Genomic DNA, 26,182 nt, shown 5'->3' on the forward strand with positions numbered 1-26,182 from the left:
AGGTACTCCGTCTGGTCCGGTAGCCTTCCTGGGGTTCACAGCCAGGAGCACTCGTCTGACACTGTGCTCCTGTACAGTGAGTGGAGTGGCGCCGGAGCCCGGTGGGGGCGGGGGCAGGGCTGGAGCAGATGAGTGTCGCTGGGGGGTTTCGAAACGGGCAAAGAAACAGTTAAGCTCCTCTGCCAGTGTCGCACTCTGATCCGCAGTTGTCATATTGCAGCCTCTGAAGTTCGTGATGTCATGAATGCCCCGCCACACCTCCCGTGAGTTTTTGCTGGACAGATGGGACTCTATGCACCTCCTGTGGTCCGCCTTTGCTTTTTTAATCCCTCTCTTCAGGTCGGCTCTAGCAACACTGTACAGTGCCCTGTCCCCTGACCTGAAGGCTGTGTCGCGGGCTCTGAGGAGTGTGCGGACCTGGCTGGTCATCCAGGGTTTCTTGTTGGGGTAAACCCGGATGGTTTTTTCCACAGTCACATTCCCGATGCAGAATTTTATGTAGTCCAGCACCGTTCCTGTGGCTGTCTCCAGCTCCTGTTGTTGAGCACAAAGAAAATACAATTTTAGTTAAATGTAAGTTGTGTCTTGGATCAAAGATCCCGTCTACTGACCCAAAACAACAATTCAAATCTGCCTGGTTAGGCTTTGTGTATGTCACGTGTGCCTTCCTTAGGTGAAGCCAGGTTTACAGCTATGTTGTTGATTGATTGATTGATTGATTGAGACTTTTATTAGTAGATTGCACAGTACAGTACATGTTCCGTACAATTGACCACTAAATGGTAACACCCCAATAAGTTTTTCAACTTGTTTAAGTCGGGGTCCACTTAAATTGATTCATGATACAGATATATACTATCAAATATATACTATCATCATAATACAGTCATCACACAAGATAATCATCAGAGTATATACATTGAATTACTTACATTATTTACAATCCGGGTTGTGGGAGGGGGGGTGGGAGGGGGTTAGGTTTGGTTGGTATCAACACTTCAGTCATCAACAATTGCATCATCAGAGAAATGGACATTGAAACAGTGTAGGACTGACTTGGTAGGATATGTACAGCAAGTAGTGGACATAGAGAGAGAGATCAGAAATTATAAGAAAAAGTGTCTACATTTGATTATTTACAATCCGAAGAGGTATTATGTGGAAGGGAGGGTGTTAGTTTAGGGTTGTAGTTGCCTGGAGGTGTTATTTTAGTGTAGTTTTGAAGGAGGATAGAGATGCCCTTTCTTTTACACCTGTTGGGAGTGCATTCCATATTGATGTGGCATAGAAAGAGAATGAGTTAAGACCTTTGTTAGTTCGGAATCAGGGTTTAACGTGGTTAGTGTTAGTGTTAGTGTTTTTATGCTGTTTGTTACTTATGTATGTTATGTTGCAGCTATTTAAAATAGTTTTGTCAATTTGTTCTGGCCTGAAATAAATTGGCCCTTTGAAACATATCTTTGTCTTTGTGTGTTGTATGTAGACCACATTGCTTAGCACAGTTGAGTGATGCAAATGCATGTCAAGTTGATCAACAGATTGTATTATTCTCCACTGCAATAACAGTACTGAAATGAAGGCTAAAAGAGCATTAATGGGAGCTTTAAAAAAAAAAAAGTTGAAGAAGTAACTAAATAGTTACTTTTCACAGTAACGCATTACTTTTTGGTGTAAGTAACTGAGTTAGTAACTGAGTTACTTTTGAAATAAAGTAACTAGTAACTGTAACTAGTTACTGGTTTTCAGTAACTAACCCAACACATTAAACATATGTTTCTTTTTGCAATCCAAGAACAATTTTGTTAAATAAAATAGTGAATATACTAAACAACTTGTCTTTTAGTAGTAAGTACCGTATTTTTTGGAGTATAAGTCGCACCGGAGTATAAGTGGCACCTGCCGAAAATGCATAATAAAGAAGGAAAAAAACATATATAAGTCACACTGGAGTATAAGTCGCATTTTTGGGGGAAATTTATTTGATAAAACCCAACACCAAGAATAGACATTTGAAAGGCAATTTAAAATAAATAAAGAATAGTGAACCAGAGGCTGAATAAGTGTACGTTATATGACGCATAAATAACCAACTGAGAACGTGCCTGGTGTGTTAACGTAGCATATTATGGTAAGAGTCATTCAAATAACTATAACATATAGAATATGCTGTACGTTTACCAAACAATCTGTCACTCCTAATCGCTAAATCCCATGAAATCTTATACGTCTAGTCTCTTACGTGAATGAGCTAAATAATATCATTTGATATTTTACGGTAATGTGTTAATAATTTCACACATAAGTCGCTCCTGAGTATAAGTTGCACCCCCGGCCAAACTATGAAAAAAAACTGTGACCAAAAAATACGGTAAACAAACAAACGCTCCTAATTAGTCTGCTGACATATGCAGTAACATATTGTGTCATTTTCCATTCTATTTTTTTTTTTTTTTTTTTACTTATGAAGGACAAACGGTAGAAAATGAATTATTAATCTACTTGTTCATTTACTGTTAATTCCTGGTTGCTTTCTATTTTAACATGTTCTATCTACACTTCTGTTAAAATGTAATAAACCCTTATTCTTCTGTTGTTTGGATACTTTACATTTACATTTACATTTTTACATTAGTTTTAGAGGATACCACAAATTTGGGTATCAATCCGATACCAAGTAGTTACAGGATCATACATTGGTCATATTCAAAGTCCTTATGTGTCCAGGGACATATTTCCTGAGTTTATAAACATAATACACATTTAAAAAAAACAAAAAAAAGATTTTGTGATGATAAAAAATCTTGATGTAATCATAGTAGTATCGACTAGATACACTTTTTTACTTGGTATCATTACAGTGGATGTCAGGTGTAGATCCACCCATGGCATTTGTGTACATTGTGAAGCACCAGCTTGTTAGTGGTGACGCCGGTGAGCTATTGCAGTGTTTTTTAACCACTGTGCCGCAGCAACAGTCTGGTGTGCCGTGGGAGATGATCTAATTTCACCTATTTGGGTTAAAAATATTTTTTGCAAACAAGTAATTATAGTCTGCAAATGATGTGTTGTTGTTGAGTGTCGATGCTGTCTAGAGCTCGGCAGAGTAACCGTGTAATACTCTTCCATATCAGTAGGTGGCAGCAAGTAGCTAATTGCTTAGTAGATGTTGGAAACAGCAGGTCAAAAGGTATCTAATGCTTAAACCAAAAATAAAAAAAAATGTGTGTGCCCCTAAGTAAGGGCATGGAAGCTTAGGGAAGGCTATGCAGAACGAAACTAAAACTGAACTGGCTACAAAGTAAACAAAAACAGAATGCTGGACGACAGCAAAAACTTACTGTGGAGCAAAGACGGCGTCCACAATGTACATTTGAACATGACATGACAATCAACAATGTCCCCACAAAGAAGGGTAAAAACAACTGAAATATTATTGATTGCTAAAACAAGTAGATGCGGGAAATATCGCTCAAAGGAAGACATGAAACTGCTACAGGAAAATACCAAAAAAAGAGAAAAAGCCACCAAAATAGGAGTGCAAGACAAGAACTAAAACACTACACACAGGAAAACAGCAAAAAACTCCAAATAAGTCACGGCGAGATGTGACAGTAGACCGATTTTCAGACAAGAGCTATGGTTGGTTATGGTTTAAAGTCATATGCAACAATTGCGACAACGACTTTTTACTATCAACTGAGTTTAGTTTTTTAATGATTTCTGCTGGTGGTGTGCCTCCGGATTTTGCGTCTATTCTCCCTTTTCTGTCTAAACACTGTCTGCTTTTAAGTACTCTGTGATTGTGGGCTGCCGAACATGCTCGCTTGCTCGTAAAACCGGCAATGTCATGACGTGACGACGGCGCACCGTCATGCCCGTTAAAAATAAAAGGGAACCGGTACTTTTTAGAGGCGGTATAGTACCATTTATGATTAATTAATATCGCCGTAATTCGCTAGTATACTGTACAACCCTAATATACACATACATATATATATATATATATATATATATATATATATATATATATATATATATATATATATATATATATTTATATATATATATATATATATATATATATATTTATATATATATATATATATATAAGAGATGTCTGATAATATCGGACTGCCGATATTATCGGACTGCCGATATTATCGGCCGATAAATGCTTTAAAATGTAATATCAGAAACTATCGGTATCGGTTTCAAAATTATTGGTATCGGTTTCATAAAGTAACATTTTTGACTTTTTAAAACGCCGCTGTGTACACGGACGTAGGGAGAAGTAAAGAGCGCCAATAAACCTTAAAGGCACTGCCTTTGCGTGCCAGTCCAGTCACATAATATCTACGGCTTTTCACACACGCAAGTGAATGCAAGGCATACTTGATCAACAGCCATACAGGTCACACTGAGGGTGGCTGTATAAACAACTTTAACACTGTTACAAATATGCGCCACACTGTGAACCCACACCAAACAAGAATGACAAACACATTTCGGGAGAACATCCGCACCGTAACACAACATAAACATAACAGAACAAATACCCAGAACTCCCTGCAGCACTAACTCTTCTGGGACGCTACAATATACACCCCCCGCTACCACCTACACCCCCCACCTCAACCCTGCCCACCTCAACCTCCTCATGCTCTCTCAGGGAGAGCATGTCCCAAATTCCAAGCTGCTGTTATGAGGCATGTTAAAAAAAATGATGCACTTTGTGACTTCAATAATAAATATGGCAGTGCCATGTTGGCATTTTTTTCCATAACTTGAGTTGATTTATTTTGGAAAACCTTGTTACATTGTTTAATGCATCCAGCGGGGCATCACAACAAAATTAGGCATAATAATGTGTTAATTCCACGACTGTATATATCGGTATCGGTTGATATCGGTATCGGTAATTAAGAGTCGGACAATATCGGAATATCGGATATCGGCAAAAAAGCCATTATCGGACATCTCTAATATATATACACTAGATACGTGAAAACTGTAGCTGCCTGCTAAGTGATAAAATAAATAAACAACCCTACTTATCAAGCAGGCATCCTTGATATCTCTGCCTTCTAAAACCACAGAATGTTCAGACAATTTGGCCCCACTTAACATAAACATGCGGCTCAAAGACGTGTCTTCAATATGCCCACTGGCGGCCGGACTTTATTGATATTACTAATGTCTCTCCTGATTTATTAATCCACTTGCTAATTTCCTCTTCTTCGCTGGTTTTACTCTGCTGTTAAGCGGTTCCTTTTAGCCTTCTGTTGAAGTGTAACAAACATTTATTCATGTTTTGTTTCACTATTTCAAGCTAGCGTAGCGCTGTGGCTAGCATAGCTTTTCCTCTTCTCCTCCCTCTGTGTGTGTCTGCGCTAACCCAGCAAACACACAACCTTTAATGAATGTTAGCTGACGCTTCCCCCAAACCTAGAACTAATGTTTAGAGAACATTAAAACCGCATTTTATAACTATCTCTATTACTTTATTTAACATAGTAAATAATCAATGTTTCGATATTTGTCCATGGACGGCTGAGTAGCGCTTAAACACCTGCAGCCGGCTTCCGTAGCTCCCACTCCCTCCCCTCTGTTGCAAGTTTTGTTGATTCTATGTAACATATTTTTGTGTGCTATGGCTATGAGGTTTTTTTCCTTGGCTTCAATTTGGACTCCCTCACTGGAGTCCAGCCTTTGACTGAACATTTTTTTTACTCTCCCCCCCATCCCCTGTGTTCACCTGTTTCTTACCTTTTTTTGTAAGTGGCGCCGGAATTTGTCAGACCAGTCAGCGATCTTATTTCTGTCTCCTTGTATTGTTTCTCTGATCTTCAATGGGATTGTGCTGAAAATTTCAATATTCCCTCGGGGATTAATATAGTACTTCTGTTTCTGATTGATTCACGAATTGTCCACGTTTTAATCGTAATGCATCGGAAACCCGATAATTTTTGCCACCTAAAGGTAATGTCCTTTTTTCCCTCCGACCCTATCCCTAGTCCGTTTTTGTAAGTACCTATGAGGGCCAAATTAAACACATTTATGCCTTGGAGAACCCAAAAGAACCCAAATGGTCCCAATGATAAACGAGGTTGCCCAAAATGCAACCAAACAGGCTTTTGGAGTTGTGGGACTTTTGGGGGAAAGTCTGTTTTGGTGTACTTTGGGACCTTTAGGGGAAGATGGTCATTTCCTGAGTCCATAGTCTTCTTCCCAATAAAATAAGACTACTTTTTTTGAGTCCTCATGTGTCCAGGGACACATTTCCTGAGTTTATAAACATAATATCATTTTTTTTTAAACGACATGACATCACGCCGTGACATTGCTGGTTTTACGAGCAGAGGAGCATGTTCGGCAATGCAAAATCTCGGAGTACTTACAAGCAGACCCACTTAACAGACAGAAAAGGGAGAATAGACGCATTTTGGCTTAAAAACTACCGATAAAGGTGAAGCTATAATCCTGAAATGCCGCTCAGGAAGAAGTGCTTTAAGACACGCTTGGCTAGCTAGCGGCTAACGCCCATCCGCAGTCGACAGTGTTTTAGCTACTTTAATGTTTCCTGGGTCCATAGTCTTTTTCCCAATAAAAGAAGACTACTTTTTTTGGACCACTTCTGGTATTAAAAAAAAAAAAGAAAGTGCCCCCAACCCGTCCGAAAAGCTTAAACTTAAAGTGGAATAGGTATACTAATGAGCAGCAGTGCATGAATAAATATTTCTGAATGAAGTAACCATCTTTATTGTTTGAGGCCATGTTAGACGTCCAAACAACTCCTCCTCGCTTGATTTTTCCGCACTCAGTGTGGGAGGAGGTGGGAAGCACGGCCTGTTATCGAGCCCCCCATCCAAGCTAAAGCACTCCATAAATAATTTGCTACTCTCAGCTCCAGTTTTTGATCATCTCTCCGCATTAGTCAGGATAGTAATGGTGTTATGCTGATTCAGCAGCAAAGAGAAGAGTTTGCCGTCTCAGGAAGATGCATTTGTGTCAAATCGTTTTAATTAAATGGACTCTACTATAATGATGTAGAAACTATCAAAGCAGGTACAGTATGTACTGATCACACACACCACTACTACAGTATACACTTTTGTATGTGTATTTGTTTCAATAAACATAAAAATACAATGAAAAAAACATTGTCTTACATGTATTATATGTGGGTCACATAGCAGAATTTCTCTTTAGTTTGAATGTGTGAAAGTAGCGGCGCAGATGGCTACTTCTGAGAGTGCCACACTTGTTTATATTTAGCTTCTTAGTAGAGCACTTGAGAGAGAGGAAAACAAAAGCAAGTGTGTGTTTGACATCCAGTCCATCCACACAGTGCACGGTCTGAGTTGAGACAACACACTCCAGGCTGAGAGTGCTCTCTGTAATGCAGTCCTTCTCACACAGTGAGGCGGGCCCCCCTGGGAGGGGGTGCGGCACGATGCCAGGGGGGGGCGTGTGACCTCTGGGAACATGCTTTTTTTGCCGTACCAGAATATGATCAAGCGTATCAATGTATCACTTGGCCTCACTGTAACTTACTTTAAAGTTAAAGTTAAAGTACCAATGATTGTCACGCACACACTAAGTGTGGCGAAATTATTCTCTGCATTTGACCCATCACCCTTGATCACTCCCTGGAAGGTGAGGGGAGCAGTCAGCAGCAGCGGGGGTCACGCCCGGGAATCATTTTTGGTGATTTAACCCCCAAATCCAACCCTTGATGCTGAGTGCCAAGCAGGGAGGTAATGGTTCCCATATTTATAGTCTTTGGTATGATTCGGCCGGGGTTTGAACTCACAACCTACCGATCTCAGGGCGGACACTCTAACCACTAAGCTACTGAGTAGGTGTTAATGTTAATGTTAATGTTAATAAGCTTACAATTTATAGTCATAACAATATTATAGACAAATTATACTATTTATAGTCATGGTGGAGGGTGGGGGGGGGGCGCAAAATATTTTCTTCTTCCTAGGGGGAACGTAACAGAAAAAATGCTGTGGTAAGCGTCAGTAATGCTGTAGTCTTGCGAGAAGCCGAGAGCGTACGTGACGTGGGAAAAAAAGCGGATTACAAGGCTGTCAAACAATTCGGATTCATTCAGGCATCCGCCGAAATTAAACTAAGGCAAAAAAAAAACAAGCAAACAACATATTAAAATGTCAAAATCTGGAGAGGGCAGCATGGTGGTACAGGGGTTAGTGCATGTGCCTCACAATACGAAGGTCCTGGGTTCGATCCCCAGGCTCGGGGTTTTTCTGTGTGGAGTTTGCATGTTCTTCCCGTGACTGCGTGTGGCCCCGCCGGGTACTTAGGCTTCCTCCCACTTCCAAAGACATGCACCTGGGGATAGGTTGATTGGCAACACTAAACTGGCCCTAGTGTGTGAATGTGAGTGTGAATGTTGTCTGTCTATCTGTGTTGGCCCTGCGATAAGGTGGCGACTTGTCCAGGGTGGAACCCGCCTACCGCCCGAATGCAGTTGAGATAGGCTCCAGCAACCCCCGCGACCCCAAAAGGGACAAGCGGTAGAAAATGAATGAATGGATGGATGGAAAATCTGGAGGCACTCGAAGACTACATTGAAGAGTGCTTTGATTGTCTCGTCATGGGAGAGCCCTCGAAGATGCCAACATCGAAAAGGAGCTGCCTGGAAAACTCACCTGGCTATGTGTCACCGGACGTTGCTTTGCTGATATCTCGGATTCCACCGACAAGAGGCTGATTTATTTGGATGGCCGCCTCGCACTTGTCGAGGTGCTCCACAAGGAGTTCCAAGCCATCCGAGAGAGTTTGGACTTCAGACAACAACAGGTCGTCTCTCTCGCCCAAGAGAACGCTTCTCTTCTTGAGTCCGTACGGAGTGGCACAACTCACCCGGGAAAACAAGACCATGAAAGAGACTATGCTCTCCAGGCGAGAAGCATGAGGGACAATCTGGTCTTCGCAGGAATACCGGAAAAGACAGCGGACGATCCCGAGGAAACCGTGAAGTCCTTCATGGAACATTAGCTCAAGCTTCCAGCGGACACCATCAGGAACATCACCTTCCACCGTGTCCACCAGCTTGGAGCCAAAAAGCCGGAAAATAGGAGGCTGAGACCCATCGTGGCAAAATTTGGGCGGTAGGCGGGAAACACCCTGAAGTCGCCACCTCATCGCAGGGCCAACACAGATAGACAGACAACATTCACACTCACATTCACACACCAGGGCCAATTTAGTGTGGCCAATCAACTTATCCCCAGGGGCATGTCTTTTGGAGGTGGGAGGAAGCCGAAGTACCTCGCAGTCACGGGTAAAAAGTCCACACAGAAATAGCCCGGACCTGTCACAGGATTCCAACCCAGACCCTTCCCGCTTTGAGGCACGAGCACTAACCACTGTGACACTGTGCTGTCCTAAATATATATATATATATATATATATATATATATATATAGATATAGATATATAGATATATATATATAGATATAGATATATATATTTATATACTGTATATATATATATATATATATATATATATATATATATATATATATATATATATATCTATATATATATATATATATATATCTATATATATATATACTGTATATATATATATATATATATATATATATATATATATATATATATATATATATATATATATGTATATAGATGCACATTCAGTCTCCTTATTAACCAGAAGTAACACAATCCAGTGAAAAGATTCAACAGAGCTGCCGCCCCACAAAAAGCTAACAAACACAGCTGAGCTTATGCTGCTCTATCTCGCTCTCTCACGTCACGTGGCAACAGGCACCGCCTCTTTAAGGCACACACATTGCTTTTATGAAACATATTTCAACTGCATACGGCAAATATTTTAAGGATGTTTTCTTTTAATGTAACGCAATAATTACTTTCTGTTGTAAATAATTACCTTCTTGGCATAGCAATGAGTGACTATAATTATTTACTTTTTAAAGGTAATTTTACAAACACTGGAGACTACTCTGCAAAAAATAGTCTTCTGTAAAAAAAACAAAAAAAAAAACAATTTTCTGTTCTGTTTTGTCGTTTAAATGTGTCTTCAAATACTGGACATCTTCTTCCAGATTTTATTAATGATGCCTTTTGATGCGGTCAACGTGTTCCCATCTTCTCTGTATTACTTTTAATGTCGTTTTTTTTCCCTTCTTCACCATTCAAACCTCCCTGGTGCCTGATGTGGATTTTGTTGCAATGAGAAGGAACATGTAAAACTAGTAAATTAAGAGAACTATTCCAGAATCGTCCACTTTCTGTATAATCAGATGAGTTTTTTTTGTTATGCAAATCTTGACATACTGCCTATTCAGACCTGAGGCAACAATGCTGGTTTTAGATACAAAGAGTCAGTGCTGCCGCCTCTCATTTCATCTTTCATAACCTGTTATGTAGCCATCATTTCATTGAGTAGCCTCTAATCCGTGTGTGTTAAAATGGCTGTATGTGAAGGTTCTCTTTCCTCCATGTCAGTATTTATATTTACATCCAAACATAGAGCAAATAACTGTAAAGGACAAATGGTTCTCTTGCAGAACGCAGATGCCGTGCGCTCCATCAAAGTTCTAATGGGTCTCGCACCTCTCCGGTCTATAATGTCAGATGTTTTCATTTGTATTCAGACAGCACTTTTCCTCTGTGTTTGAAAGTGTTTCATTTTGTCGAATGATTAAGTCCTCTTAAAGAGGAGCACTCTTAAAGAGGACTTAATCATTTAACAGGTTCAATACAGAAAGTTTTGCTGCTTCATCATCATCATCACACATGGAGAAAGTGCTCCTGACAAATAACCTAATTGCTGTTGTCCTTGTGTTTTTTTTAGAACAAAGAATGGCTGTGCTTGAACTGCCAGACACAGAGGGCTCTGTCAGGAAGTTTGGGAGATATTCCGTGCCCTGGTACACAGCCTGTGGGTTCCACCAGGTCACCTGCAACATCTAATCAGCAAGCACCTCAGCAGAAAGGGGCCGATCAGCGGTCAGGGCCAAGGCCCTCTGGCCCCCAGCAGCAACAGAAACCACTGGGTCCCCAAGTAAGTGGCCCCACCTCTCCTATGAAACAGGCTGAAACGTTGTCTCAAACCAAAGGGATAAACCAAGCTCCCCCTCCAACTAAGGGTTCTTCCCAGCCTGTTTCTCAAGCCGAGAGTTCCTCTCAATCAGTTACTCAAAGCAAGCGTGTAACACAACCCCCAGTCCAGAATAAGCCGCAATCTCAAAATAAAAGTCCCGCTCAAAGTAAAGGCCCCACTAACCAAACTAAAGGGCAAAACCAGGCTAAGGGGCAGACCCCGACAAAGGGATCTGCTCAGCCCACTGCTCAGGTTAAAGGTCCTGTATCTAGTGCCAAGGTTTCATCTGGCCTTAAAGCAGCACCCAATAACGCCAGGAGCTCTCCCACTACTTCAAAAATAGCACCCACCCAGTCTAAACCCACAGGTCCGTCACAGGTACGCAAACAGACGCAGAGCCAGGAGAAGACAAAAGTCTCATCTAGGTCTCTAAAGGAGGATGTCAAGGCCTCACCAAAGAAGGCCTTGTCAGAGACGGTCACGTCAACAAAAGACACCAAGATAGCAGACCATGTGCAGAAGTCAAGACACCGAGAAGTGAGCTGCCTGAAATCTCGCCTTCACTCGTTACCTGCAATTCATCTTTTTTTTTTTTTTATTATAATTTTTTTGTTCCGTTTGGCTACTTGTATTCATCTGTGTCACCATCATCATCTTCAATGCCATTCTCAGTAATATTCCTGTTGTCATCAATCAAAAAACAATCAATGAATAATTCCTCCTCATACTTATTATATATTGTAGACTTCCGTTAAGCCGTCCTATCGTTTACATCTTAAACCTAATCTTTTTGTCACAGTTAGCAGTAGTATCACATTACAGTCACCGTGTTATAATAGTGATCACTAGGATTTAACTGTACATTTATTAGTAAATATTGAACATTCAATACTATGCAGAGGCGTACTGAATTTCTGTTACTGTTCCCTTATTGTACTCAAAATGAACCGAGTAACCTTGATGTACCGAACTGTGATTAAAGTGTACGGTACACGCCAAGTGATCACACGTTCTTGGTTATTTGTATTGATTCTTATTGTGTATTTCTTTGCTTTGTTCAATATATCCACTATTTGCATTCATTTAGCTATCATTATGAGTGTCCTGATCCAATATTGATATCGGTCCAATATCAGCAAAAAAAACAAGTATGGTATGATATCAGCTTGCATTTCAGATACAAGCACTTTTCTTCTTTTCTTGTATTTTAGTCAAGTCATTTACAAAAGGTAAACATGGTAGGCTATAGGTTACTAGGAGCTAGCATCTCACAACAGTTAAACATGCAATAGCACTCAAGCCAGACATACGTAATTGTGTCCTTAATTGAACAATATTGCAGTCTAAAACAGCACATTTGTTCATATATACAAGTATCAAATATTTATAGTTGCATATTACTTACGCATACAGAGTCTCCAAGGCAGAAGCGTATTAAAAAGTATCCAGTAACAAATGTGTCCAGATCATTCAACTTACTGCGCCATGTGCTTAACTTCATGAATTATTGTGGCCACTGGGTGTCGCCAAAACAATTACCACTTCAACTTAAAGACTCCATAAGTCTATTCCAGACGGTTAATAATAAATAGGTTAGTATTTTTTTTTATATCCACCATTGTTCTCTGTTTGACTAATATCACTGGATCAAACTTTTTAAAATAATCCACACTACAAAATAATACAAGTATCTAAGATTCCAGTTGATAACCTATCAAATCAATATTGGTTTCGGACAATACTCAAGGCTCCAATACCGATATAGTATAGGAAGTGAAAAAAGTGGAATCGGAACACCTCTAGTTATTCTCAATATAAACACTGTTATGTCCATCAGGAATTGTATTATCTTTGTCTCTGTCCCCATCTTTCGTCTCCAATTTACTTTCTATTTTGTTTTCTCAATCTTTTTGTTCCCTTGTGATAATTGTGATAATACTCTAACATTCTAAGCATGACCCTTGTTCTTCAACATTTGGAAGAATACATAGGAGAATGAGTCACGATGCATAGATCAAGCATGTAATGGAATGATATTTGTCTGTTCCTGTTTGTTCAGAAGTCTGGTTTTATAAGCGCTGTGTTTTGAATTGATCATTGGTCTACATACAACAAAAGGCAAAATCAACCGTAATTGAAAAAATCTCATTTTATTCTCTGACAAATTATAAAGATAATTTCTGTGTTTAACAATATATTTGATTTGTAAAATCATTTGGGTTGATTTTATCTTTGAAGTGTTACCATGTCTGGTTGTTTGGAGTTGTTCTTTTCTATGTACTCCTGGAAAACTGTGTTAGTATTCACACACACTCTATGTTCATTTTATTCCCTATCATCAATAACTGCTCAGAACTTAATGCTGTGGAGTTTGATGAAATAGTGGGATAAAAGCTGTGTAAAAGCGCTTGTAATAGACTTTGTTACCTTGTTGATTATGAAAAAGTAATGTATTTCATTGCCTCTGACCCCTTTCTGTTTCTTTGTTTCAGGATTACGTCAAGTCGAGTATGCAAAGTTTGAGCGACACTGGATACTCCTCCGATGGCATATCCAGCTCTCAAGGGGAGATTACTGGTCAAATTCATGAAGATGCCATTAAGCTCAATGAGAGGGGTGTCTCTATTTCCTCAGAAATCACCAAATTGGAGACGTCAATGAAGCCTCTACTGGAGTCAAAAGCTGCATCAGACCCCAAACTCAGGCCTCATTCACTGTCTGTTGGACAGGGACGGGACATTAGCCCAGACGATGACGCAGCAAGAGACGAATCGGAGGATGAGCTCAGCTGCAAGCTTCGTCATGATTATGTAGAAGATAGCAGTGAAAGTGGACTCTCGCCGTTGCCAGTAAGACAAAAGAAGTCACATAAAGATTTAACTGATGAAGAGTTTATGAGGAAGCAAATTATGGAGATGAGTGCTGATGAAGACGAGTTGGAGGAATATGGAGAACAGAAACCTAAAAGAGGACATAAAACCAGTGGGGAGAAGAGAAGACTACCTCACCATACTAGTAGTTTTGAGGACAACGCCAAAGAATCAGAAGGGGCATATAATGCAAATGAAGAGGAAGATGTTGTGATGGCTGGGGGCCTTCGACGCTTTAAGACGATTGAGTTGAACAACACCAACAGTTATAACCGAGACATGGAACTCAACGCTGAGAATGACCTACGAGAACCGGAGCTTGAGATGGAAAGTCTGACTGGTTCACCAGAGGAGCGGTCCAAAGGAGAATATTCATCCACTTTACCTGCCACCACACCTAGCTACACCTCTGGAACGTCACCCACATCCGTGTCATCCATGGAGGATGACAGCGACAGCAGCCCTAGTCGAAGAGCAAGGCTAGAGGAAGCAAAACAGCAGCGAAAGGCCAGACATCGCTCACATGGGCCCTTGTTGCCCACAATTGAGGACTCGTCTGAGGAGGATGAGCTCAGAGAGGAGGAAGAGCTACTGAGAGAACAGGAGCAAATGAGAGACCTTGAGCAACAGAGGATCCGAAGTACCGCTCGAAAAACAAAGCGGGATAAGGAGGAGCTACGAGCACAAAGGCGCAGGGAAAGATCTAAAACTCCGCCCAGTAATCTCTCTCCCATTGAGGATGCATCACCAACTGAGGAGCTGAGACAGGCAGCAGAGATGGAAGAGCTCCACAGGTCATCATGTTCTGAATACTCACCCTCAATTGATTCTGAAGCAGAGGGCTTTGAAATAATAGCTGGAAAGCTCTACAAATCAGGAAACGAATATAACCTTCCGACTTTTACTTCGCTCTACTCGCCAACAGAGAAGACACCAGCCTTGTCCTCGGCTGATAAAACATTAAAAAGTGCAGAGGAAGTCTATGAGGAGATGATGAAGAAAGCCCAGCTCCTTCAGAGACAAGGAAAAAATATAAATCAGCATAAGAATTCTCTGACTGAAAATAAAAACCTTGAAACAGGATCTGCCTTAACCCCAGGCTCAAGCCCAACCCAGGGTAGTGCACCTATGTCCTTCTCCACAACTGGGAACGACCCACGGATTCCAGGAATTCACGCAGCACAACATCTTTCAAAAGAAACTCAAAATAGGATGATGTCACAGAGCGCTAAAATTGAAGGGGTTGTTGGAGTGGCCACAACCAAAACTCAAGTCGGTCACACTGCTACAACTCGAAATGCAGCTAGTTGTGGCTCCCAAAGGGCATCACAGGCATCAGCCGACCCTGCAGCATCCTCGTTAACGAGCAAAGTTTTCTCCCTTTTTAAAGCCCCCAGTCCCCCAGTCTCACCCACCACTTCTCCTGCACAAAGCCCAACACAAGCTCCCACCATGCGACCCACAGGAAGGGGCAGGCAGTTGCCGACACTCCCTGGTGGACCATCATCAACTTTAGTTTCCCAAGGTGCTCAGGTACCTCAGAGGTCTGCCTCACCCCGTCTTGCACGCCAGCAGTCCTCACAGGATTCACCAGTTATGGCGATACCACTAAGCTCTGTAACACCTAGCCCTGCCAAGCCTATAACTGTAAATTCATCCACTTCGCCTTTATCATCACCAACACAGGTTAGCTATAAAACCTTGTATAGTTCCCAGCCTCCGTCCACATGTTCCCCAACATCTTCATATCTGCAGTCACAAAAACATTCTTCACAGATGTCTCAAAATGTTGCTAGCGGCACCCAAAGTCGCGGATCACTGTCTATGGAAAACATTTCTCTGTGTAAAATCTCAAATACTCCAGGCACTTCAAATGTCATGGGCCAGAGCCAAACCCACCCAACTAATATTGTAGATCTTAGAGCCCCAATAAGGTCTGCCCCAATTATAATGACAGACCAAGGCATGGATCTAACATCCTTAGCCTCTGACACAAGGCGCTATTCTTTGGGAGCAGAACAGCCTGTTCGGCATACAGCAGTGCAACCTCTCATAATGAACTTGAATGCACAAGAGCAACCACATGTGTCTGTATCAACACCAACAACAGTCAGTGTCACAGTTGCAGGTACTATATTCATGTCCCAACCGAAACATCCCATTGTCTATGGAGATCCTTTACAAAACCGTGTAGATTTAGGTCAGGGTGTGGGATCAGCAGTGTGTTTATCCCAGAGTAAGCCAGCAGTTGCAGACCCATCTATCCCTAAAATTGATGCCTGCCTTGAGAACCTTGGTATACAACAGCAACAGCTGCAATTACAACAACAAAAGCTCCTTCATCAGCAGCAACTTCTTGAACAGCAACTACAGCAGCATCAACAGCAATCTTCTTTTGCTCGTTACAATTTAGCTAATCAAGTCCCGCCGCTTTTAGTAAAGAAAGATATTGTAGCTAGCCAGACATCCAGCTCTCAACCCGTAGTGACTGCTAGAGTAGCGCCACTGGCTTCACAGCCTGTTTCTAATGCCCTGCAGGAAATGTATGGCGGTGTTGCTTTAGAGCTACAAAACAAGCCAACAGTAATGAATCTATCCACAGGTAAACCCCACGTTATGATGGTTCAACTTGATGAGAGTAAATCATCACAGGTGGGCACAGTCACTCAGTTAATAAAGAAAGAAGAGCCGCCTCCCCATCCCCAAGTTTTGGATTTGACTGGCCAGATCAAACCAGAGAACCAAGTAGCTTGTTGTGATGTTGTGTACAATTTACCATTTGCTGGTTCGTGTACAGGGTCATTCAGTCAGAAGCCCACAACGGTATCACCAGATAACAACCCCAACAACGAAAGCTCAAAAGCACCACCTCCTACCAATCCTCGACATTACAATATAAATCCACAGCAACAATCTCAAGCTACACAGGGTGTAACAGAAGAGCATAAACCATATCAAACCGTTCCATCAGGAAGAATCCAGCCCTCTATATCTGATACTAATTTGCCTGCCATGACCGATGGCAGTCAATACCAGGGGAATATTAAGGGAGGTATGGCAGTAGATCTTAGTAACATGAATCAAGTTTATGATAGTGCATACCTTGGCATGGGAGCTCAGTACGGATCTTACACAGACTTGCGTCACCAAGGAGATATCTCAGGCCCCACGTTACCCATTCGTCGTTATGGCTCTATGTCAAATATCAATTCTGATCATGGCTATGGTTCAAAGGAGTTAGCAGGACCACAGGACTCTAATTTGGCTCAATACAGTGCAACCACCGCAAGGGAGATTAGCCAGATGTGTGCAGCTCTTAACACCGCAGACCAGTTTGGAAACCGGTTTGGAAATAACCCTGAATTTTTACATTATGGGGTTGGAAGAAGTGGAACTTTAGGTCGGCTAAATCTCCATCAAAGTTTAGCATCGATTAGAGCAAACTTGCTGTACGGCCCAGATGGAAGAGCGCTGCCTAATGGACAAACACTAACAAACATAATAAATGCCAGACAAGCAAGCATACGCGCCTTGTATCCTGCTGCTTTGAGAGGGGGTGATGGCATGATATACTCTACGATAAACAATCCCATAGCCTCTACCTTGCCAATTACTACCCAACCAGGCTCTGTTCTTCCCCTCATGCCTCGAGGCATTTATAGGTCATATGCTACAGGTGTAACAGCTGTACCATTAGCTAGTCTTACCAGGTTGCCTCAAGTGAATCCCAGAATGCCTCTGGCCACACAAGGAACATATTCATACCCTCCTCCAAACCAGTATTCTACTTCAGCCACACCATCAGTCAGTATAAGCTGTGTAATTTCCTCACAGCAAGAATCTCCTATGTATCTTGGGAAGCCTTCAACAACAGCTGCAGTAATTCTACCAACCCAAGCCAATGTAGCACGAAATGTACCAGGACCTGGTGTTCAAACTGCTACAGTCCAGCAGACAGACCAGTCTCAACCTAGCTCACAGATGACAGCCATGTCACAAATCCAAGGACTGCCCCCAACTGTCAAGCCAGCACAAGGCCAGATGCAGCCACAACAGCTACCTGCTCAAACAGAGCCTTTATCATTGACCCAAACCCAACAAGTTCAATCAGTCAGTCAAGCTCAACCTTCAGTTTTTCCACACAGTACCAACACCCCGAGTGTTACTGATGCACAGAAAGGTAAGGAAGACGAGCGGCTTAGTCAGCAACAAGAGCACATGCTGCAGCTAGAGCGAGAGCGTGTCGAACTGGAAAAAATGAGGCAACTGCGCCTTCACGAGGAGCTGGAGCGAGATCGTATGGAGCTTCAGCGACACAGAGAAAAAGAACAACTGCTTGTTCAGCGTGAGATTCAAGAACTGCAGACAATCAAGCAACAGGTCCTGCAACAACAGCAAGCAGAGCGTGAGACTCAGCTTATCATGCAAAGAGAGCAACTGGCCCAGCAAAGAATGCAACTTGAACAAATTCAGTCTTTGCAGCAACAACTCCAACTACAGTTGCAAGAGCAGAAAAGACAAAAGACAGCAGTGGTGGAAGCAGCAGCAGCAGCGGCAGAAGCAGCGGCTACGTCGGCGGCGGCAGCTGCTGCAGCGACATCTGCACAGGGTGCCATACAAGGTGTGGTGGTGGGAGGAGGGCCTCCTCAGGGCTTCATTATTTGTGATCAAAGTGGCAGGGTTATTCAACAAGATGGACAAACAGTCCAATTTTGGCAGGACGGTCAAGTAGTCCAAGCTATGGTGGCTGCTCGACCTATTCACAGTTCGGTCTCTGAAACGTCTTTAAGAGGCAGTGACAAACAGGCCGAGTCCAAGATTATGAGAAAGCAAAATTCTATGCCCCGTCTCAGAGACAGCACAGAGGATGACTCCGTGAAGAAGATAGCAGACAGTTGTGTACAAACAGATGACGAAGACGGAGAGGACCGATTCATAAACCGGCGTAGGAGAACAAGGCGCATTGCAGACTGCAGTGTGCAAACTGATGAAGAAGACCAGGCAGACTGGGATCAGCAGCCGGTAAGGCGCAGACGTTCCCGCATATCAAAGCACTCCGAATCCAGTAACGAGAACAAATCAGATGGGTTATCTAAAACAGTATCTGCAAGTATAGCTATTCAAACCTCAAATGACTCATCATGCCAGACAGAATCTGACCAGCTAGGTAGGGTATCACCAGCAATACATATCACTATGGCGGAAACCTCAAAGGTTGATCTGTTACATTACATAGCAGCACCTGAGAGAACCCGCAAAGGAGAAAGTTTGGCTTGTCAGACAGAACCAGAGCCACAGTCTCAGGGTGTAGTTTCCCCTCAGCTAAGTGTCCCCACAACCATCAGTCCATACTCTACAAGTCTGCATATAGTTGGTGCGAATACATCTGATCCAGCCTCTCCAAGACTTCAAGGAGTTGCTAAATTTGAGAGAAGGAAACCTGACCCTCTGGAAATCGGCTATCAGCAGCAACAAAATGAGTCTCCTTCCCGCCAGCCCCCCAAATCTCCTCAGGTTTTATACTCCCCAGTCTCTCCTTTGTCCCCTCATCGTATGTTGGAAACAACCTTTGCCTCACAAGAGAAGCTTAACAAAGCCCACGTGACACCCCAGCAGAAGGCCTTCAGCGCTGAATCACCGCAACGCCACCAGTCCCTACCAAGGCCGATAAAAAGTGTGCAGCGCTCCATGTCTGATCCAAAGCCTCTGAGCCCCACATCGGAGGACCCCGCCAGGAACAGATTCTCTCCGTATCATCAGCAAGCACTGTCCAACAGTCAGGTAGGAAACCTCATTATATTCAAACATATTTTGTCACAGCACTTTGACACTAAATTAATAATTTGATGTTGGGGGCAGTGGACAATGTAATTCACAAAATGACTAAAGCTCAAAATGCATTGGATCTTATATCTAATGTTGTGTCAAATGCAGGAAGGCAATAGAGTTTGCAACATAATCTATTCTCAGCGTGGCCATAGATGATCACACCGGATCTAACATAAAGAGCACAGAATGTTCCCAGGAGAGTTGGCTTGCCATGCCAGAAATGCTTTTCCCTTCATCCTTTTCTCTGCTTCTCCTCCATTGGTATTTCCACCCCCTTTTTCCTCTCTCTCCATCTCTCTGTAGCTCTCTCTCTCTCTCTCTCCCTCTCTCTCTCTCTTTCTCTGGCTGTCAAATGCTTAAGAGTTGCCAGGAGGACACAATATGGAGAGATCATTGTTACGCTTACCTTTTTCTCTTTATCCGCCTTTAAGAGTAATTTAGTGTTTCTTTAAAAATAGGCCAGGATACTCTGAGATACAAACATAAATGTGATTTATATCATCATCATGGATCTACCCAGTACAACTAATTTGTAAGTAATAGACTAGACTTTATACTTTATAAACTTAATGTAGAATGCTTTACTTTGTTGCAACTTGCATGCAATCAATAACATGTAAAAAAAAACTTTGCTCAGATGTGTAAGTAACATAATGAACATCTGAAATGTATGTGCGTTTTCTCCTAGTAACATATTTGTGCAAACTGTAATGGATTTTCACAAGATTCATACAAATTGTATATGTGCATGCACCTGCTTTCACGTGATAAGATACAATTGAATATCCTTTTGGAACCATTAGAATAATATCAAAATATGTTAATGAAATGGTGCTATAATGCATGTCGGTCAATTAAAATGAAGTGCTTTATTTGATTGTATATATTAAGTCACACATTCTTAATTTAGGTTGTGCAGACACTCTGCGCACACCAAGGTACATTAATGAATCTAATTTACATAAACACATTCTGTTTATAGCTCATTCTGCTGATGTGTCTCTGCCTCTCTTAGCAGATGGCCTCCCTGCAGCAGCAGCAGCAGAACGCTCTGATGAGGAAGGTAAAGAGGACACTTCCCAGCCCCCCTCCAGAAGAGGCTCCACTCCCTATAGTTACTCCGGCACAAATGTATAGCTCTCCTGGCATGCCTCAGAGGGTTTTACCAAGACCTGCACCAGGGGTCACCAAGGTGGGCTTGCTGAGTGAACTAAAAGCTGTGGAACAAGAGTCGTCAAAGCTACGTAAGCAGCAAGCCGAATTGGAGGAGGAAGAGAAAGAGATTGATGCTAAGTTACGCTACTTGGAACTTGGCATTACACAGCGTAAAGAGACCATGGTGAAGGATCGTGAGAGGAGAGACTTGGCTTACTTGCGTTGTATGGGTGACGCTCGGGACTACATGTCAGACAGCGAACTCAATAACCTTAGAATGGGAACTGCAACAGCAACCTTTGATGCTAATGGCTTGTTGACAAGGCCCAGCACAGCACCTCTTGGTCAGTTTGCTAATGACCTTAATGCAACCTCCCAGTATTCCTCCACTTCATCATATATGTCTTATCCTTACCCTCAAACTCAACCATCATTACAACAGCCTAGCTCCTCATACCATCAGATTGGTTTCCAGCCACCTCAATACCCTTCATCCCCTGCACCCCAGCCAGGAACGTTCCAGCCCCATCCGCCTCCAGGTCCAGGCTACCAGAACCAGGGAACCTATTCTTCACGTATGTATGTCCAGCCGTCATATCAAACAGACCTTGGCATGCATCAGCATGGACATCAGGGCTTCCATCCCCCTAGTCAGCCTATGCCAGGCCAGACCCTTCCCTATCCCAGTCACAGCGCCTACCAACCTGGACTCTCTTACCAGCCCCAGGCAGAGATCCTCACAGTACACCAAAGACCAAGGCAAACCTCATTGGCTGACCTCGAACAAAAACTCCCCACCAACTATGAGGTCATCAGCAACCCAGCGGTTTCAGTGGCCACATCTGCTCCAGATGCTGCCTATGGCTCCGCCTACAGCAATGCGTATGGACAATACCGCCCTGCTGAGCCTGGCCTGACTCACTCTGTTGACAGCCCAACATCTGCTTATGTCTCAGATGAACTTTACACCTCTAACTTGGAGCAGAACATTCCTAGGAATTACGTAATGATTGATGACATCAGTGAGTTGACTAAAGACAATGCAAATCAGCCCACTGACGCTTTAGGTCATCCTGTAGGAGGGCGATATCGCAACGAGAATGGCCCTGGACGTGGCAGCACCTATGATAGACCTGAAGATGAGCCGGTGGATGCTTATGGAAGACCCACAGGCACAATGAGTTACCAGAGCACAGTAGACAGTCGTACAAGCACCACGGCTAGTGGAGGATCTTATTATTATGATGACTACAAACCCACATCACGGAGCAGCTCCAGTGGCCACAAAGTCTCACCCAAAAATCTTGCCCCAGCCGTAGTCTCCTCCAAGCGTAGTAAGCACCGAAAGCAGGGAATGGAGCAGAAGATATCAAAATTTTCCCCCATTGAAGAAGCCCGCGATGTGGAGGCAGATCTGGCATCTTACACCATGACAACTTCAACGGGGGGTAGTTGTACGGTAGTGTCCAGATCAAAGAAGCAAGATGAGGTGATATACGGAACGAAAAGAAACACGTATGACCAACAGAAGTATTACGGCACTAGTCGCGAGGGTCTTGAGGAAGAAGACCGTATGTACAGCTCTGGTCGGTCCAGGTCCACCGGATACGGCATGGACAAGATCACATCCAAAGATGCCTCAGGGAACAGAAGTAAATCCTATGAAAGAGATGCCATGGAGCGCTCTCAGAGAAGCAGCCGCAGTGGAAGGCAGCCCATACGCAATCAGAATTCAGAAGAAGAGAGTCCCAACAGTCCTGTTGGGAAACCTGTAGGAATAGGACGAAGTTCAGGTATCGTAAATGCCCACGATGTCAGGAACCAGTATGGTTCCAGTCATTCGCTTCCAGATGTGCAAGATCACCACAAGAAGGACCTTCCCAGGAGTCATGTCTATAAACCTGATGACCCTTACCTCGTAGATGACATGCACTGTGCTGTTTCTGACAGTGAAGGTAACTGGTGCTGAATGCTTTGTGCTGTCTTAAATGTGTCACGTGCTGAATTGAGACTGCATGCCACAAAGGATCTGGGGAACACTTCTGTTGTCCTTTTTTGTTGTTGTCTTCTCTCATTTCTGAAGTGTTACCTCTAATAAAAAAAACATTTTTTTTGCATTTTTGTTCTGCATGCTTTTTTTGAGTGAAATCTTTTTTTTTCACTCACTTCCTAAAATGTGCATGGCTTTGGGAAGCAGGTGTGTTTTATCACATTGCGCAAAAACTGTTGGCTAATAATGTCTCTTTTGGTTCTTAAAAAAAGCCTATCATTTGGGCCAAGAGGAGACTGACTGGTTTGAAAAGCCACGGGAGGCCCGTTCAGAACGTTCAAGACATCACAGAGGTGGCAGTCAGTCATCCACAGGTAGGCGCACAAAGCACACCTACCATGACTACGATGAACCACCGGAGGAATACGGCCCCCAGGATGACAACCATCAACGCCAATCCTCCATGGCATCATCACGGGATCACCGATATCAAGGCAGTAACTCCGGGAGACACAGCTCTTCAAGACACTCCTCTGAAGATCCCAGGTCCTCTCGTTCTTCTAGACCACACCCCAAAGACCCGTCAGGACGATCTGATGGCAGGAGCACTTCCGCCGCCCAGAAGAGGGGTGGCCCAGACACCCGTTCTGCTCAAGGAAGCCCACGCAACTCGGCAGACTTCTCCCGTGATCCCGCCACTGTTCATCACCACGGCACTGGAGGACGGAGCCAGAGACAACCCGGAGATCGCACAAGAAGGCAGGATCCTTCCGCTGCAGGCCCTAAGATGCAGCAGCAGGGCCATACTGGGCAACCACGCTCAAACGTTCAAGGCCACACAGGGACAGGGAGACATCCAGGCTCTGAGGCCTTTGATGGTACTCAGCAATCCCAGCAGCAGCAGCTAAATTCACAACAACAACAACAACAACAACAACAGCAGCAGCAACCACTTCAGCACAGCCAACCCCCTCCTAGTAGCCAGCCAACAACCACTGCAGGAGCTGGACCACCACAGCAGCCCAAATCGAGCCAAGTGCCGACACAGGCACGCCAGCCAGGAGGAGGATCTGCATTGTGCCAGCCAGCAACTACAGCGGTTAGTTAACAAATAACCACACTATAAAATACTTTTTATAGTGTTGTAGACAAAGGTGCTACTAAAATGTGTGTCAATGCAAAAGTGAGTGTATCCTTCACCAGTTTTTTGTAGTTTTTTAAGGCACAATATCATAGAAATAGAACTTTCATCATCCGCAAAAAGGCACTTGATCATCTGTATATTTTGACTCCTTATCATGTTGGAAAACTGTTTCCTTAGAGAGGGGATCATGCTCTGCTTCACATTTACATGTTGGAATTCAAGTTTCCTTCAGTGATCCACAGCTCCCCTGTGCCAGCAGCACTTATGTAGTCCCAGGCCATACTACACTTGACTATTTTGGTAGTCACTTTTGTTGCCAGCTGTTTAGACAATTAGGGCTGTGCATGTCACATCAGTGCTTAGTATATCCATATTGCTGAACAAGCTGTACTACTCTAAAACACACCCAAATTTAATTTCTACAGAATTGCCCTTTGAAAAAATGTGCTCTAATAAACAATGAATTATTAGAATAAATAAAGTGCAGTAGAAGTTAATCAATATTGATGCTTCTTTCAGGTCAAAATGGACACTACTACACCTTCAGTGACATCCATAGGAGTGAAGCCTACAATGGCTGTCCCTACAATACCTCAGACCACCAAAACAGCGTCACCTCCTCTAACTGGCATTGGTAAGTCTAAGCCAGTGTTTTTCAACCTTTTATGAGCCAAGGCGCATTTTTTTCATTGAAAAAGTCCGGAAGCACACCACCAGCAGAAATCATTAAAAAATGAAACGTCATTGGATATGAATTTAAACCATAACCAACCATGCATCACTATAGCTCTTGTCTCAAAGTAGGTGTACTGTCACGATCTGTCACATCACACCGTGACTTATTTTGAGTTTTTTGGTGTTTTCCAGTGCGCAGTGTTTTAGCTCCTATTTTGGTGGCTTTTCCTGTTTTGTTGGTGTTTTCCTGTTGCAGTTTCATGTCTTCCTTTGAGCGCTATTCACCGCACCTGCTTTGTGTGTACATTGTTGTCATGTCATGTACGGCTGTACTTTGTGGACGCCGTCTCTGCTCCACACGCTGTAAGTCTTTGCTGTCATCCAGCATTCTGTTTTTGTTTACTTTGTAGCCAGTTCAGTTTTAGTTTCGTTCTGCATAGACTTCCCTAAGCTTCAATGCCTTTTCTTAGGGGCACTCACCTTTTGTATATTTTTGGTTTAAGCATTAGATACCTTTTTACCTGCACACTGCCTCCCACTGTCGCCTGCATATTGTGATCACGACAAACCATCGTCGTCTCACACGACCTATTCCCGACATCTACAAAGCAATTAGCTACCAGCTGCCACCTACTGATATGGAAGAGAATAACATGGTTACTCTGCCGAGCTCTAGACAGCACCGACACTCAACAACAACACACTATTTGTGGATTATAATTAACTGGTTTGCAAAAAATATTTTTAACCCAAATAGGTGAAACTACATAATCTCCCACGGCACACCAGACTGTATCTGTGCCGTGGCACAGTGGTTGAAAAACACTGGTCTAAGCAGTGTGGACAACTCAAAGAAGTCAAAGCAAAAACATACACAGTACAGTGGTACCTCGCGATATGCGTTGAATTGGTTCTGTTCTTGTGGGGCGGTATAGCTCGTTTGGTATAGTGGCCGTGCCGGCAACTTGAGGGTTCCAGGTTCGATCCGCGCTTCCGCCATCCTAGTCACTGCCGTTGTGTCCTTGGGCAAGACACTTTACCCACCAGCTCCCAGTGCCACCCACCCTGGTTTAAATGTAACTTAGATATTGGGTTTCACTATGTAAAAGCGCTTTGAGTCACTAGAGAAAAGCGCTATATAAATATAATTCACTTCACACAGTTCGTACCCTGTGAAACGGAGTATACCAAGGGTGCCCACACTTTTTCTGCAGGCAAGCTACTTTTCAATTGACCAAGTGGAGGGGATCTACCTCATTCATATATATAATTTATATTTATTTATTTATGAAAGAGATGTTTTTGTTAACAGGTTAAAGGTGATAATACAAGCATGTTTAACACATATAGATCTCTTTCTTTCATGAAGACAATAATATAAGTTGGTGCATTACCTGATT

At 42.9% G+C, this 26,182-nt stretch overlaps 1 protein-coding gene across 4 annotated transcripts in view; it reads left to right on the forward strand.

The window, feature by feature from the left end:
* bsnb (bassoon (presynaptic cytomatrix protein) b) overlaps positions 1–26,182 on the forward strand; it is a 250,468-nt gene that overhangs the window by 189,536 nt on the left and 34,750 nt on the right. The window contains exons 4-9 of one of the 4 annotated variants that reach the window (XM_061932824.2): positions 10,871–11,080; positions 11,498–11,656; positions 13,612–19,770; positions 20,834–22,928; positions 23,236–24,062; positions 24,627–24,741. In XM_061932824.2, coding sequence (XP_061788808.2) covers positions 10,871–11,080; positions 11,498–11,656; positions 13,612–19,770; positions 20,834–22,928; positions 23,236–24,062; positions 24,627–24,741 — 9,565 coding nt within the window. Of the gene's footprint in view, positions 1–10,870; positions 11,657–13,611; positions 19,771–20,833; positions 22,929–23,235; positions 24,063–24,626; positions 24,742–26,182 lie in introns of all 4 variants that reach the window. The other 3 variants (XM_061932822.2, XM_061932823.2, XM_061932826.2) reach the window with 3 other exon arrangements.

This window comes from Nerophis lumbriciformis, linkage group LG38, assembly GCF_033978685.3.
Source record: "Nerophis lumbriciformis linkage group LG38, RoL_Nlum_v2.1, whole genome shotgun sequence".
In the NCBI taxonomy this organism is placed as follows: Eukaryota; Metazoa; Chordata; class Actinopteri; order Syngnathiformes; family Syngnathidae; genus Nerophis; species Nerophis lumbriciformis.